Below are 14,178 nucleotides of genomic sequence, written 5' to 3'. Positions count from 1 at the left end.
ACATTTTTCTTTTGGGCAGTAGAAAAACTACATTTCTGGGTACATTCCCTTCCCCATACACTGATCTTCCCTGTTTTCCAGTCAACACGAGGGTTATGCTGGTACAGCCATGGATACCCCAAAATTAGCGAATGAGAGGGAGAAATAATCAGGTATGGACGAATTTGTTCCTGATGGCCGTCTATGTTCATTTGGAAAGGTTCACTGATGTGTGTGATGGTGAAAAGCTCCTTACCATTTAGAGAACTGGCCCTAATAGGTTTAGCTAGTGGTTCTGACTTGAGTCCTAGTCTCCTAGCTAAACCCCAGTCCATCAGACTCTCATCTGCCCCAGAGTCTATTAGCGCCTCTAGCATTGTGGTCGTGTGATGAGTTATCGTGATCTTGGTAAGAATACGTGGCATCTGAGGAACAGCCGGAATGTGACTCACCGCCTGGGGTCCCTTGGTTGGACACGAACCGACAAGATGGCCACCCTCTCCACAGTAGAAACATCTTCCCTCCATCAGCCGCTTGCGTCGCTCCTCTGGGGTCAGTCGGGCTCTCCCCAGCTGCATGGGTTCCTCCTCCTGATTTGTGCGTAGGTGAGGAAGTAGCTCCGGAGGTGGGCGCCGAGTCGTCGACCAGCTAGGTGCGAAAGGACGGGTGGTTCTACCTGCAGCTTCCGATCCTCCTCCTCGCTGTCGTTTGAGCTGGGCTAGTCTGTTGTCCGTCCTGATAGCGAGCGCGATGAGGGCATCTAGGTTATCGGGTAGGTCCAGGGGAATGAGGAGGTCCTGTATGGAAGCTCCGAGCCCCTTAAGAAAAACATCATAGAGCGCCATGTCGTCCCACCCACTTTCAGCTGCCAGCGTGCAGAAGCGGATGGCGTAGTCGCACACGGAGCCGCTGCCCTGCTTTATGCTGCTTAGCTCTTGTGCCTTTTCTCTGCTGGAGGACACCGGGTCAAAAGTTCTTGTTAGAGCAGCTTGAAAGTCTTTAAATGAGTGGCAGAGTGACGAGTTCCGCCCCCATTCGGCAGAAGCCCACGCTTTGGCTCTATCCGTAAGATGGGAAATCATGAAAGCAATCTTGGAGCGGTCAGTGGGAAATGCATGGGGCATCAGTTCATAATGAATAGCACAGTCAATCAAAAAGGTCTTGCACAAACCGGGAGCGCCAGCGTATGGCGCCGGAGGAGCCAGCTTGCATCCGGCTCCGGGAGGAGGTGAAGACAGGGTGGGAGCAGCGGGTGGCGTGGGGGGCTGGGACGCCGGAGTCGGTCGAGCAAACTGCTCGAGTAGTCCTTGTAGCTGGGAGGACAGGTGACCCATGTTTGCTGCCATCGCCGTCTGAAACTCCTCCTGTCGGGCGAGCCGTGATTCCTGGGTGTGCAGGATTTCCGTCAGTTGTTTAGCCTCTGCTGAGTCCATACTGGCCAGAGTATACTGTTATGACTTGGCGTAAATGAGGACTCAGATGCAGAGGAGTGACAATTGACTCAGACCTTTATTTAAACAATTCCTTGTTATCTCTAGGACAGAGTGATTAAAGAAAGTGGCTACAAAATCTATCTAAGATATATTCAAGCACTTATAGGGTATTAGCATAGGACATAAGGCAATAAACAGAAAATCACTCCATAAGGAGGAACCGGCAATAGCCAAAAAGTTATATGAGTCGAATACACAAAAAAAAACAACAATCTATAATGATCTACAAAAAGGAAATTATCTCATGCTAAAAGGTTGAGACGCTATAAACAGAAAGTATGTATAAAGTATTTGCGAGGCCTGAAAACTAAAAGCGCTCCAGAAGGAGGGGGAAAAAAAAAGGAAGACAAGGCACTATGAAAATTGATACAAAAGACTTGACCAAAAACTTTAGCAAAAGAAAATCACTCTCTCAGAGGGAACAAAGGAATCAATAAACAAAGCGAGACAATACTTAACAAACTTGGTTGATGGCTATGAACAAGGCTGTGGACAAGGCTGGAGGTACGTAGCGAGACGATATACTCTGGCAACAAGACAGGGGAAGACGAGGACTATATACACATGAGGGAGGGTGACACAGGTGGACACAATCAGGCAATCAGGAGAGACATCAGACCAGTGACACAGGAGGAAGGGCAAGTGGCCTGAAACGAGAGGAGGATTAGAACTTTCAAAATAAAACAGGAAATGTGCCAGACAACCCCAAAACAGGACTTCCCTCACCACGGTGTGACAAAAAGCCAAGAATAAGGTTTTCTTTCACCTTTTATGTCGGCCCCGGGGACCATTATGGAACCCAGTTTGGGTAACTGTCACGCAGGCTCCCCACCCGCTGACCTGCACGGCTCTTAAGGCATCAGGGAGTGAGCTTTACTTAACACAGCTAAGCTTTCTGGCATTCCTTACACATTTGGTCTTTTGGCATGTTAGCACATTCACTCTTTGGTGTGCAGGCTATTACACAATGTACACACCATGTACACACAATGCACACACAATGCACACACAATGTAGACACAAGGTACACACAATGTACACACAATGCACACACAATGTACACACAATGTACACACAATGCACACACAATGCACACACAATGCACACACAATGTAGACACAATGTAAACACAATGTACACACAATGCACACACAATGTACACACAATGTACACGACTTACTCAGTGACAGTAGATCAGGCAATGTTTGTGTAACATCATAAGTAAAAAATAAGTAATATATGCATACAGTAAACGAATAAAGGATGAACTTTCATGAGAAATGAAGAGGGTGTACTAAAAGTACACACACTTTACGCATCCTCTTTATAATAACTGTGACACAGCAATAATAAGAAGTTACGATCAATAATAACAATAATTATGGTGTTAGTTTATTTCCAACATGCATACAATTACAATATGACACATCACATTCTTGCGGTTTCTCATGACGGCATGTCCGAAAAGGAGTAGGAAAAAGCAGAGCTTATTTTGATGGTTTGTGGTAAGGGCCTTGCACGCCAGCTCCCGCCATCAGTGTGTGAATGTGTGTGAATGTGTGTGTGAGTGTGTGTGTGAACGGGTATGTGAATGGTTGTGTGAATGTGAGTGTAAATGTGAGTGTAAATGTGAGTGTAAACGTGTGTGCAAATGTGTGTGTAAATGTGAGTGTAAATGTCTGTGTGAATGTGAGTGTAAATGGGTGTGTGAATGTCAGGGAGGGACTAGATGATGTATGCAGGAGCAGGGAGGGACTAGATAATGTATGCAGGAGCAGGAAGGGACTAGATGATGTATGCAGGAGCAGGGAGGGACTAGATGATGTCACGCCCAGCAGGGATGACTATTTTGGAGAGGGCTGGGAGTGTCACCACAGTGGAAAGTACCAAACCTTCTCAGCTCAGCACATGTTTGAATAGTCCTTCAACTGCAATGATCTCCATATGTCACCAGACGATAGCTTGCTTACCTTGTCAAGTCAGCAGGTTTAGGTGTTTTAAACAGGTGTTCCTCATCTTTGTCTACATAGGCACTGCTGTTAATTAGGACTGTGTTTATATAAATGGAGAGTGATTGACTGTGTCATTGCAGTTGTAATGTGTTGTAGTGCTGTTGTTCTGTCCATTGGACTGCTATGTATTGTCTATTCTCACTACATGGATATATATATATATATATATATATATATATATATATATATATATATATATATATATATATATATATATATATATATATATATATATATATATATATATATATATATATATATATATATATATATATATATATATATATATATATGTATGTGTATATATGTATGTGTGGGGAAAAAAATCACAAGACTATTTCATCTCTACAGGCCTGTTTCATGAGGGGTTTTCCTCAATCCTCAGGAGATTTCTCCTGAGGATTGTGATTTTTTTCCCCACACATATATATATATATATATATATATATATATATATATATATATATATATATATATATATATATATATATATATATATATATATATATATATATATATATATATATATATATATATATATATATATATATATATATATATGTGTGTCTTAATTAGATTATCCAAAAAAATAGTGCTCGATACCGCGGTAGAGCGTAATATGTATGTGTGGGAAAAAAAATCACAAGACTATTTCATCTCTACAGGCCTGTTTCATGAGGGGTTTTCCTCAATCCTCAGGAGATTTCTCCTGAGGATTGACGAAAATCCCTCATGAAACAGGCCTGTAGAGATGAAATAGTCTTGTGATTTTTTTCCCCACACACATATATATATATATATATATATATATATATATATATATATATATATATATATATATATATATATATATATATATATATATATATATATATATGTATATTTATATATATATATATATATATATATTTATATATATATATATATACACATATACATATATATATATATATATATATATATATATATATATATATATATATATATATATATATATATATATATATATATATATATATACACATATACATATATATATATATATATATATATATATATATATATATATATATATATATATATATATATATATATATATATATATATATATATATATATATATATATATATATATATCTCCATGTAGTGAGAATAGACAATTTATACACACACACACAGATATATGTACATACATACACTATATTGCCAAAAGTATTGCGTCCAGCCATCCAAATGATGAGAATCAGGTGTCCTAATCACTTGGCCCGGTGTATAAAATCAAGCACTTAGGCATGGAGACTGTTTCTACGAACATTTGTGAAAGAATGGGCCGCTCTCAGTGATTTCCAGCGTGGAACTGTCATAGGATGCCACCTGTGCAACAAATCCAGTCGTGAAATTTCCTCGCTCCTAAATATTCCAAAGTCAACTTTATTATAAGAAAAGTGAAGAGTTTGGGAACAACAGCAACTCAGCCACCAAGTGGTAGGTCACGTAAACTGACAGAGAGGGGTCAGCGCATGCTGAAGCGCATAGTGCAAAGACTTTCTGCACAGTCAGTTGCTACAGAGCTCCAAACTTCACGTGACCTTCCGATTAGCCCACGTACAGTACGCAGAGAGCTTCATGGAATGGGTTTCCATGGCCGAGCAGCTGCATCTAAGCCATACATCACCAAGTCCAATGCAAAGCGTGGGATGCAGTGGTGTAAAGCACGTCGCCACTGGACTCTAGAGCAGTGAAGACGCCTTCTCTGGAGTGATGAATCACGCTTTTCCATCTGGCAATCTGATGAACCAGTCTGGGTTTGGAGGTTGCCAGGAGAACGCTACATTTCGGACTGCATTGTGCTGAGTGTGAAATTTGGTGGAAGAGGAATTATGGTGTGGGGTTGTTTTTCAGGAGTTGGGCTTGGCCCCTTAGTTCCAGTGAAAGGAACGTTGAATGCTCCAGGATAAGAAAACATTTTGGACAATTCCATGCTCCCAACCTTGTGGGAACAGTTTGGAGCGGGCCCCTTCCTCTTCCAACATGACTGTGCACCAGTGCACAAAGCAAGGTCCATAAAGACATGGATGACGGAGTCTGGTGTGGATGAACTTGACTGGCCTGCACAGAGTCCTGACCTGAACCCGATAGAACACCTTTGGGATGAATTAGAACGGGGACTGAGAGCCAGGCCTTCTCCACCAACATCAGTGTGTGACCTCACCAATGCTCTTTTGGAAGAATGGTGGAAAATTGCCATAAACACACTCTGCAACTTTGTGGACAGCCTTCCCAGAAGAGTTAAAGCTGTAATAGCTGCAAAAGGTCATATTGAACCCTATGGATTAGGAATGGGATGGCACTTCAAGTTCATATGTGAGTCAAATGCTTTTGGCAATATAGTGCATATATATATATATATATATATATATATATATATATATATATATATATATATATATATATATATATATATATATATATATATATATATATATATATATATATATATATATATTTATATATATATATATATATATATATATATATATATATATATATATATATATATATATATATATATATATATATAATTTTTTAAATTTTTTTTAATGTTATTTATTTTTAATAAATATGTCCTATCCAGTGGCTCAGGTAAATCATTATGGTTGATGTAGATATCTGAAGTGTGGGATACTTTTCTTGTTGCCTTATTTGTGTTTGATTGTATTACATATTTGGATAAAGTGTCAGGCTTGTCACTGACAGTTTGTTTGTGTTTTAGTTTTCCCTCTGTTTGTGTTTTATTTCCTGTCAGCGCTCTTATTTTTGTTCAGTTTCCTGCTTGCCTCCCTTAGCGCTGTTTCTCCTCAGCTGCGGCTGATTGGCACCTGGCCACACCTGGTGTCAATCAGCTGGCTGCTACAAACCCCGTTTCCATATGAGTTGGGAAATTGTGTTAGATGTAAATATAAACGGAATACAATGATTTGCAAATCCTTTTCAACCCATATTCAGTTGAATGCACTACAAAGACAAGATATTTGATGTTCAAACTCATAAACTTTTTTTTTTTTTTGCAAATAATAATTAACTTAGAATTTCATCGCTGCAACACGTGCCAAAGTAGTATGGGAAGGGCATGTTCACCGCTGTGTTACATGGCCTTTCCTTTTAACAACACTCAGTAAACGTTTGGGAACTGAGGAGACACATTTTTTAAGCTTCTCAGGTGGAATTATTTCCCATTCTTGCTTGATGTACAGCTTAAGTTGTTCAACAGTCCGGGGGTCTCCGTTGTGGTATTTTAGGCTTCATAAGGCGCCACACATTTTCAATGGGAGACAGGTCTGGAGTACAGGCAGGCCAGTCTAGTACCCGCACTCTTTTACTGTGAAACCACGTTGATGTAACACGTGGCTTGGCATTGTCTTGCTGGAATAAGCAGGGGCGTCCATGGTAACGTTGCTTGGATGGCAACATATGTTGCTCCAAAACCTGTATGTACCTTTCAGCATTAATGGCGCCTTCACAGATGTGTAAGTTACCCATGTCTTGGGCACTAATACACCCTCATACCATCACAGATGCTGGCTTTTCAACTTTGTGCCTATAACATTCCGGATGGTTCTTTTCCTCTTTGGTTCGGAGGACACAACGTCCACAGTTTCCAAAAACAATTTGAAATATGGACTCGTCAGACCACAGAACACTTTTCCACCTTGTATCAGTCCATCTTAGATGAGCTCAGGCCCAGCAAAGCCGACTGCGTTTCTGGGTGTTGTTGATAAACGGTTTTCGCCTTGCATAGGAGAGTTTTAACTTGCACTTACAGATGTAGCGACCAACTGTAGTTACTGACAGTGGGTTTCTGAAGTGTTCCTGAGCCCATGTGGTGATATCCTTTACACACTGATGTCGCTTGTTGATGCAGTACAGCCTGAGGGATCGAAGGTCACGGGCTTAGCTGCTTACGTGCAGTGATTTCTCCAGATTCTCTGAACCCTTTGATGATATTACGGACCGTAGATGGTGAAATCCCTAAATTCCTTGCAATAGCTGGTTGAGAAAGATTTTTCTTAAACTGTTCAACAATTTGCTCACGCATTTGTTGACAAAGTGGTGACCCTCGCCCCATCCTTGTTTGTGAATGACTGAGCATTTCATGGAATCTACTTTTATACCCAATCATGGCACCCACCTCTTCCCAATTTGCCTGTTCACCTGTGGGATGTTCCAAATAAGTGTTTGATGAGCATTCCTCAACTTTATCAGTATTTATTGCCACCTTTCCCAACTTCTTTGTCACGTGTTGCTGGCATCAAATTCTAAAGTTAATTATTATTTGCAAAAAAAAAAAAAAAATTTTTTATCAGTTTGAACATCAAATATGTTGTCTTTGTAGCATATTCAACTGAATATGGGTTGAAAATGATTTGCAAATCATTGTATTCCGCTTATATTTACATATAACACAATTTCCCAACTCATATGGAAACAGGGTTTGTATTTAGACCTGCCTCGCCCTCCAGTCAGGGCTGGAGTATTGTTTGCTGTCTCCAGTTCTCCCTGTTTCTTATATGCTGTGAGCTATTCCCTGGTTCCTGATTCCTGCCTCCTGGTTCGTGTTTTACCTGCATTTTTTGGACATTAAAACCATGTTTTCCTGCACCAAGCCTGCCATCTCTGCATCTTGAGGTTTGTCACCACCACTTCCTGACATAAAGTGAGTGTTTGGTGCAGAAAGAAGAAAAAAAGAAAACGGGGGGAAATTGTTGGGACAATGGGGGGGACAAACAAACAGCAACAATAACATGTATATAAATGTATATATTTATTTATGTATGTATGTATGTTATATATTATATATTATATATATTAGTAATAGTAGTATATATTTAATAATATAGTAAAAAGTGGTCCTCTATGGCAGTGGTTCTCAAATGGGGGTACGCGTACCTCTGGGGGTACTTGAAGGTATGCCAAGGGGTACGTGAGATTTTTTTTAAATATTCTAAAAATAGCAACAATTCAAAAATCCTTTATAAATATATGTATTGAATAATACTTCAACAAAATATGAATGTAAGTTCATAAACTGAACATCAAATCAAGTAGGCTATTCCATTCATTACCATAAACCCAGAGTTTCCCCCATGCCATGATGGTTTGACCCTCACTAAAATGTCTGTCAAAAAGAACTGTGAAAAGAAATGCAACAATGCAATATTGAGTGTTGACAGCTGGATTTTTTGTGGACATGTTCCATAAATATTGATGTTAAAGATTTCTTTTTTTGTGAAGAAATGTTTAGAATTAAGTTCATGAATCCAGATGGATCTCTATTACAATCCCCAAAGAGGGCACTTTAAGTTGATGATTACTTCTATGTGTAGAAATCTTTATTTATAAATGAATCACTTTTTTATTTTTCAACAAGTTTTTAGTTATTTGTATATCTTTTTTTCCAAATAGTTAAAGAAAGACCACAACAAATGAGCAATATTTTGCACTGTTATACAATTTAATTAATTTAGAAACTGATGACATAGTGCTGTATTTTACTTCTTTATCTCTTTTTTTCAACCAAAAATGCTTTGCTCTGATTAGGGGGTACTTGAATTAAAAAAAAATTCACAGGGGGTACATCACTGAAAAAAGGTTGAGAACCACTGCTCTATGGAGGTTGGTACACTGATAACGCCACATGCCAGAGAAAAGTGGTTTCCCAACATAAAATCCAGGTGTGTGGATTCCATGTTTTAATAGTCATAAACACGATCAGATTACGTTTTTTTCCCATGTGTTTTAAAAATCTTATTTTGAGCCAAATTATTTTAGAATTCCGACTAATTTAGTGCATGGAAACCTACTGAGTGTCCTCATCTTCCTCCCTGTCCCCGCCCCTCAAGCCACGTGATGTTGATCTGCAACAGAAACTCTACGGGTCTATATTGCCCTCTTGTGCTCAGAAACTGCAACTACATCTTGTACTGCTTTGCTTTGATGTATTGTCTTGTGTCATGCACTAAAATTGTCTTGTGTCATGCACTAAAATATGTTTCCTTCTGTCTCCTTCCACAGATTTTGTTTGACCAAGCTCAGAGGTCCATCAAGCAGCAGCTGCATGCCTTCATCAAAGAGTAAGTGACTTAGTCCATTCTTTTCTGTTAAAAAACACTTGCCTGTCATGCAGCGATCCACCCATTTTCTACCGCTTGTCCCTTTTGGGGTGGCGGGGGTCATGAAATTATGTGCTATTTAAAGATGCAGTGTCCTCCACCAGGGATGTGCGCAAGTTTAAAGACACCAAGAAGCAGTTTGACCGGGTGCGAGAGGACATGGAGCTGGCTCAGGTGAAGAACGCCCAGGCTCCCAGGAACAAGGTTCACGAGGCAGAAGAGGCCACACAAGCCCTCGTCTTGAGCCGTAAAGCCTTCAGACACCTTGCCTTGGACTATGTTCTCCAGGTACACACTCACATGCAGACTCTGGTGGTGACGCACCAGTGGTGTCCACTAGGTGGCGCTGATGCTCCACACCCCCTCAATCTCAAACCATGAACTCCATGAGATAGAACTCAATAGAGACAGGAGGCAGTTGAGTGATGAATCAGATGCACAATTCCAGATGTAATGTCTTCCTTCCATGGCAGATCAATGTGCTTCAGGCCAAGAAGAAGTTTGAAATCCTTGATGCGGTGAGAAAAACTCATTTATATCCCTTAATTTCACATTTTTCATACATTTGTCCATGTTTATGGTGGCTTCTCAACCTGTGCAGATGCTGTCCTTCATGCGGGCCCAGTACACGCTTTTCCAGCAAGGCTTCCACATCCTGGATGAGATCGACCCCTACATGAAGAAGCTGGCTGCACAGGTGAGCCATGTTGGACATAGCATCATGCAAGCTTGAAATCAAAAATAGCATCATGCAAGCTTGATATCAAAAATAGCATCATGCAAGCATAGAATCAAAAATATCATCATGCAAGCATAGAATCAAAAATAGCACTATGCTAGCATACAATCAAAAATATCATCATGCAAGCATAGAATCAAAAATAGCATCATGCAAGCTTGAAATAAAAAAAAGCATCATGCAAGCTTGAAATCAAAAATAGCATCATGCAAGCTTGAAATCAACAATAGCATCATGTAAGCATAGAATCAAAAATAGCATCATGCAAGCTTAAAATCAAAAATAGCATCATGCAAGCTTGGAATCAAAAATAGCATCATGCAAGCATAGAATCAAAAATAGCATCATGCAAGCTTAAAATCAAAAATAGCATCATGCAAGCTTAAAATCAAAAATAGCATCATGCAAGCTTAAAATCAAAAATAGCATCATGCAAGCTTAAAATCAAAAATAGCATCATGCAAGCTTGGAATCAAAAATAGCATCATGCAAGCATAGAATCAAAAATAGCATCATGCAAGCTTAAAATCAAAAATAGCATCATGCAAGCTTAAAATCAAAAATAGCATCATGCAAGCTTAAAATCAAAAATAGCATCATGCAAGCATAGAATGAAGTTAGAGCAGTCCTTTCCCTGCTGCTCCCTCCAGATGTTGGAACATTTGTGTGTTATGTCAAGCTTTAGATTGACTATACACACTTCCTCCATTGACCCAGCACCAACATTGATCATGTATGTTGCTCTATGTATACTTTTGACCCAGCAGATTTGCTCACATTTTCAGTAGACCCATAATAAATTCATAAAAGAAGCAAACTTCATGAATGTTTTTTGTGACCAACAAGTATGTGCTCCAATCACTCTATCACCAAAAAAAAGGCTTGTAGAAATGATTGGAAACTCAAGACAGCCATGACATTATGTTCTTTACAAGTGTATGATATATGTATATATATATTTATATATATATATGTATGTATGTATGTATGTATGTATGTATGTATGTATGTATGTATGTATGTATGTATGTTTGTATGTATGTATGTATGTATGTATGTATGTATGTATGTACGTATGTATGTGGCATTTGTATTGCATTTCAGCGGTTTATTGGCAGTTGAATTTATTTATGCTCAGCAAAGCTGTAAGAATTCCCATCGTGGTTTTAAGGCCCCCTCTGGTGGTTACAGGATGCAATTACAGCAAAACAATTTTCTTGTTTTTCAATGGGCAATAATGATATGAATGTTATTGTCATGTAAAAAGCCTAGTAATGTACCATGAATAGAAAAACAGGATCCTTATAATATGAATCAATGGGAGCAAAAGACATCTCAGGAGAAAGTGTGTATACTTTATTATTCTTACGTCCAATTGCAATGAAAACACAATTGTAATGAAAACACACTGCAATGACACAAACTGAACTATCACACGCACAAGGATCAGGTGTGATGCCTGTTTTGGGCCCTGCGGTGGCACAAAGGTTTGAATGTGCTTTGCTTATTGCTGTGTTTGTGTTTGTGTAGCTGGACCAGCTGGTCATCGACTCGGCCATTGAGAAGAGAGAGTTGGAGCACAAACATGCTCTCATCCAGCAGAGGGTGAGACAACATAACACAAATACACTGAAGAGACAACTCCATGTATATATCCAACTGAACACTTCTGGGGGCCACATATCCACTTCTCCCTTCAATATATTTCTTATAATCCAGAGAACTAGCGTCCTCTACAGTGGACATAGGATTTGTATCTGTTGACTTTGTCAGAGTTGCATGAAAGCTTAACATTTACCACTTTTAATCTTCTTAGTTAACAGCTTGTCTTCAATTCAAGTCAGCCTGCGATTAACTCCCCAAATTGTAGGTCAATAAACGCCCCGACTATAATTATAGTATTTGTTCTTTTTTTCTTGAATGAAACATTTATTTTATGTTTGTCATATCAAGTAACTCTTAGTTAAGTCATGTTTTAGTCAGGGTAGAAACAGGATGTAAATATGTGTTCATGCATGAGTGACATCATCATATCAAGTAACTTTTAGTTAAGTCATGTTTTAGTCAGGGTGGAAACAGGATGTAAATATGTGTTCATGCATCAGTGATATCATCATATCAATTAACTCTTAGTTAAGTCATGTTTTAGTCAGGGTGGAAACAGGATGTAAATATGTGTTCATGCATGAGTGACATCATCATATCAAGTAACTTTTAGTTAAGTCATGTTTTAGTCAGGGTGGAAACAGGATGTAAATATGTGTTCATGCATCAGTGACATCATCATATCAAGTAACTCTTAGTTAAGTCATGTTTTAGTCAGGGTGGAGACATTATGTACATATGTGTCATGCATCAGTGACATCATCATATCAAGTAACTCTTAGTTAAGTCATGTTTTAGTCAGGCTGGAAACAGGATGTAAATATGTGTTCATGCATGAGTGACATCATCTTATCAAGTAACTCTTAGTTAAGTCATGTTTTAGTCAGGGTGGAAACTATGTAAATATGTGTTCATGCATCCGTGACATCATCATATCAAGTAACTCTTAGTTAAGTCATGATTTAGTCAGGGTGGAAACTATGTAAATATGTGTTCATGCATCAGTGACATCATCATATCTGGTAACTCTTAGTTAAGTCATGTTTTAGTCAGGCTGGAAACAGGATGTAAATATGTGTTCATGCATCAGTGACATCATCATATCAAGTAACTCTTAGTTATGTCATGTTTTAGTCAGGCTGGAAACAGGATGTAAATATGTGTTCATGCATCAAGTGACATCATCATATCAAGTAACTCTTAGTTAAGTCATGTTTTAGTCAGGCTGGAAACAGGATGTAAATATGTGTTCATGCATGAGTGACATCATCATATCAAGTAACTCTTAGTTAAGTCATGTTTTAGTCAGGGTGGAAACAGTATGTAAATATGTGTTCATGCATGAGTGACATCATCATATTAAGTAACTCTTAGTTAAGTCATGTTTTAGTCAGGGTGGAAACAGTATGTAAATATGTGTTCATGCATGAGTGACATCATCATATTAAGTAACTCTTAGTTAAGTCATGTTTTAGTCAGGGTGGAAACTATGTAAATATGTGTTCATGCATCAGTGACATCATATCAAGTAACTCGTAGTTAAGTCATGTTTTAGTCATGCTGGAAACAGGATGTAAATATGTGTTCATGCATCAGTGACATCATATCAAGTAACTCGTAGTTAAGTCATGTTTTAGTCATGCTGGAAACAGGATGTAAATATGTGTTCATGCATCAGTGACATCATCATATCAAGTAACTCTTAGTTAAGTTATGTTTTAGTCTGGGTGGAAACAGTATGTAAATATGTGTTCATGCATCAGTGACATCATCATATCAAGTAACTCTTAGTTAAGTCATGTTTTAGTTAGGGTGGAAACAGGATGTAAATATGTGTTCATGCATGAGTGACATCATTATATCAAGTAACTCTTAGTTAAGTCATGTTTTAGTCAGGGTGGAAACTATGTAAATATGTGTTCATGCATCAGTGACATCATATCAAGTAACTCTTAGTTAAGTCATGTTTTAGTCATGCTGGAAACAGGTCGTAAATATGTGTTCATGCATCAGTGACATCATCATATCAAGTAACTCTTAGTTATGTCATGTTTTAGTCAGGGTGGAAACATGACGTAAATATGTGTTCATGCATGAGTGACATCATCATATCAAGTAACTCTTAGTTAAGTCATGTTTTAGGCAGAGTGGAAACTATGTAAATATGTGTTCATGCATCA

General features: G+C 38.5%; 1 protein-coding gene across 1 annotated transcript in view; it reads left to right on the top strand.

Annotated features, from left to right (window-relative positions):
• The window catches only part of LOC133655989 (arf-GAP with coiled-coil, ANK repeat and PH domain-containing protein 3-like), a 151,453-nt gene that overhangs the window by 83,479 nt on the left and 53,796 nt on the right, over positions 1-14,178 (top strand). Inside the window, exons 5-9 of the mRNA XM_062056701.1 lie at positions 9,557-9,615; positions 9,759-9,942; positions 10,128-10,172; positions 10,256-10,351; positions 11,924-11,998. Of these exons, the coding sequence (XP_061912685.1) occupies positions 9,557-9,615; positions 9,759-9,942; positions 10,128-10,172; positions 10,256-10,351; positions 11,924-11,998 (459 nt within the window). The remainder of the gene's footprint in view (positions 1-9,556; positions 9,616-9,758; positions 9,943-10,127; positions 10,173-10,255; positions 10,352-11,923; positions 11,999-14,178) is intronic.

The sequence above is a fragment of the Entelurus aequoreus genome, linkage group LG01 (genome assembly GCF_033978785.1).
Source record: "Entelurus aequoreus isolate RoL-2023_Sb linkage group LG01, RoL_Eaeq_v1.1, whole genome shotgun sequence".
NCBI lineage: Eukaryota > Metazoa > Chordata > Actinopteri > Syngnathiformes > Syngnathidae > Entelurus > Entelurus aequoreus.
Note: the sequence above shows the minus strand (reverse complement) of the source record. Positions and strands in the feature narration are given on the sequence as shown.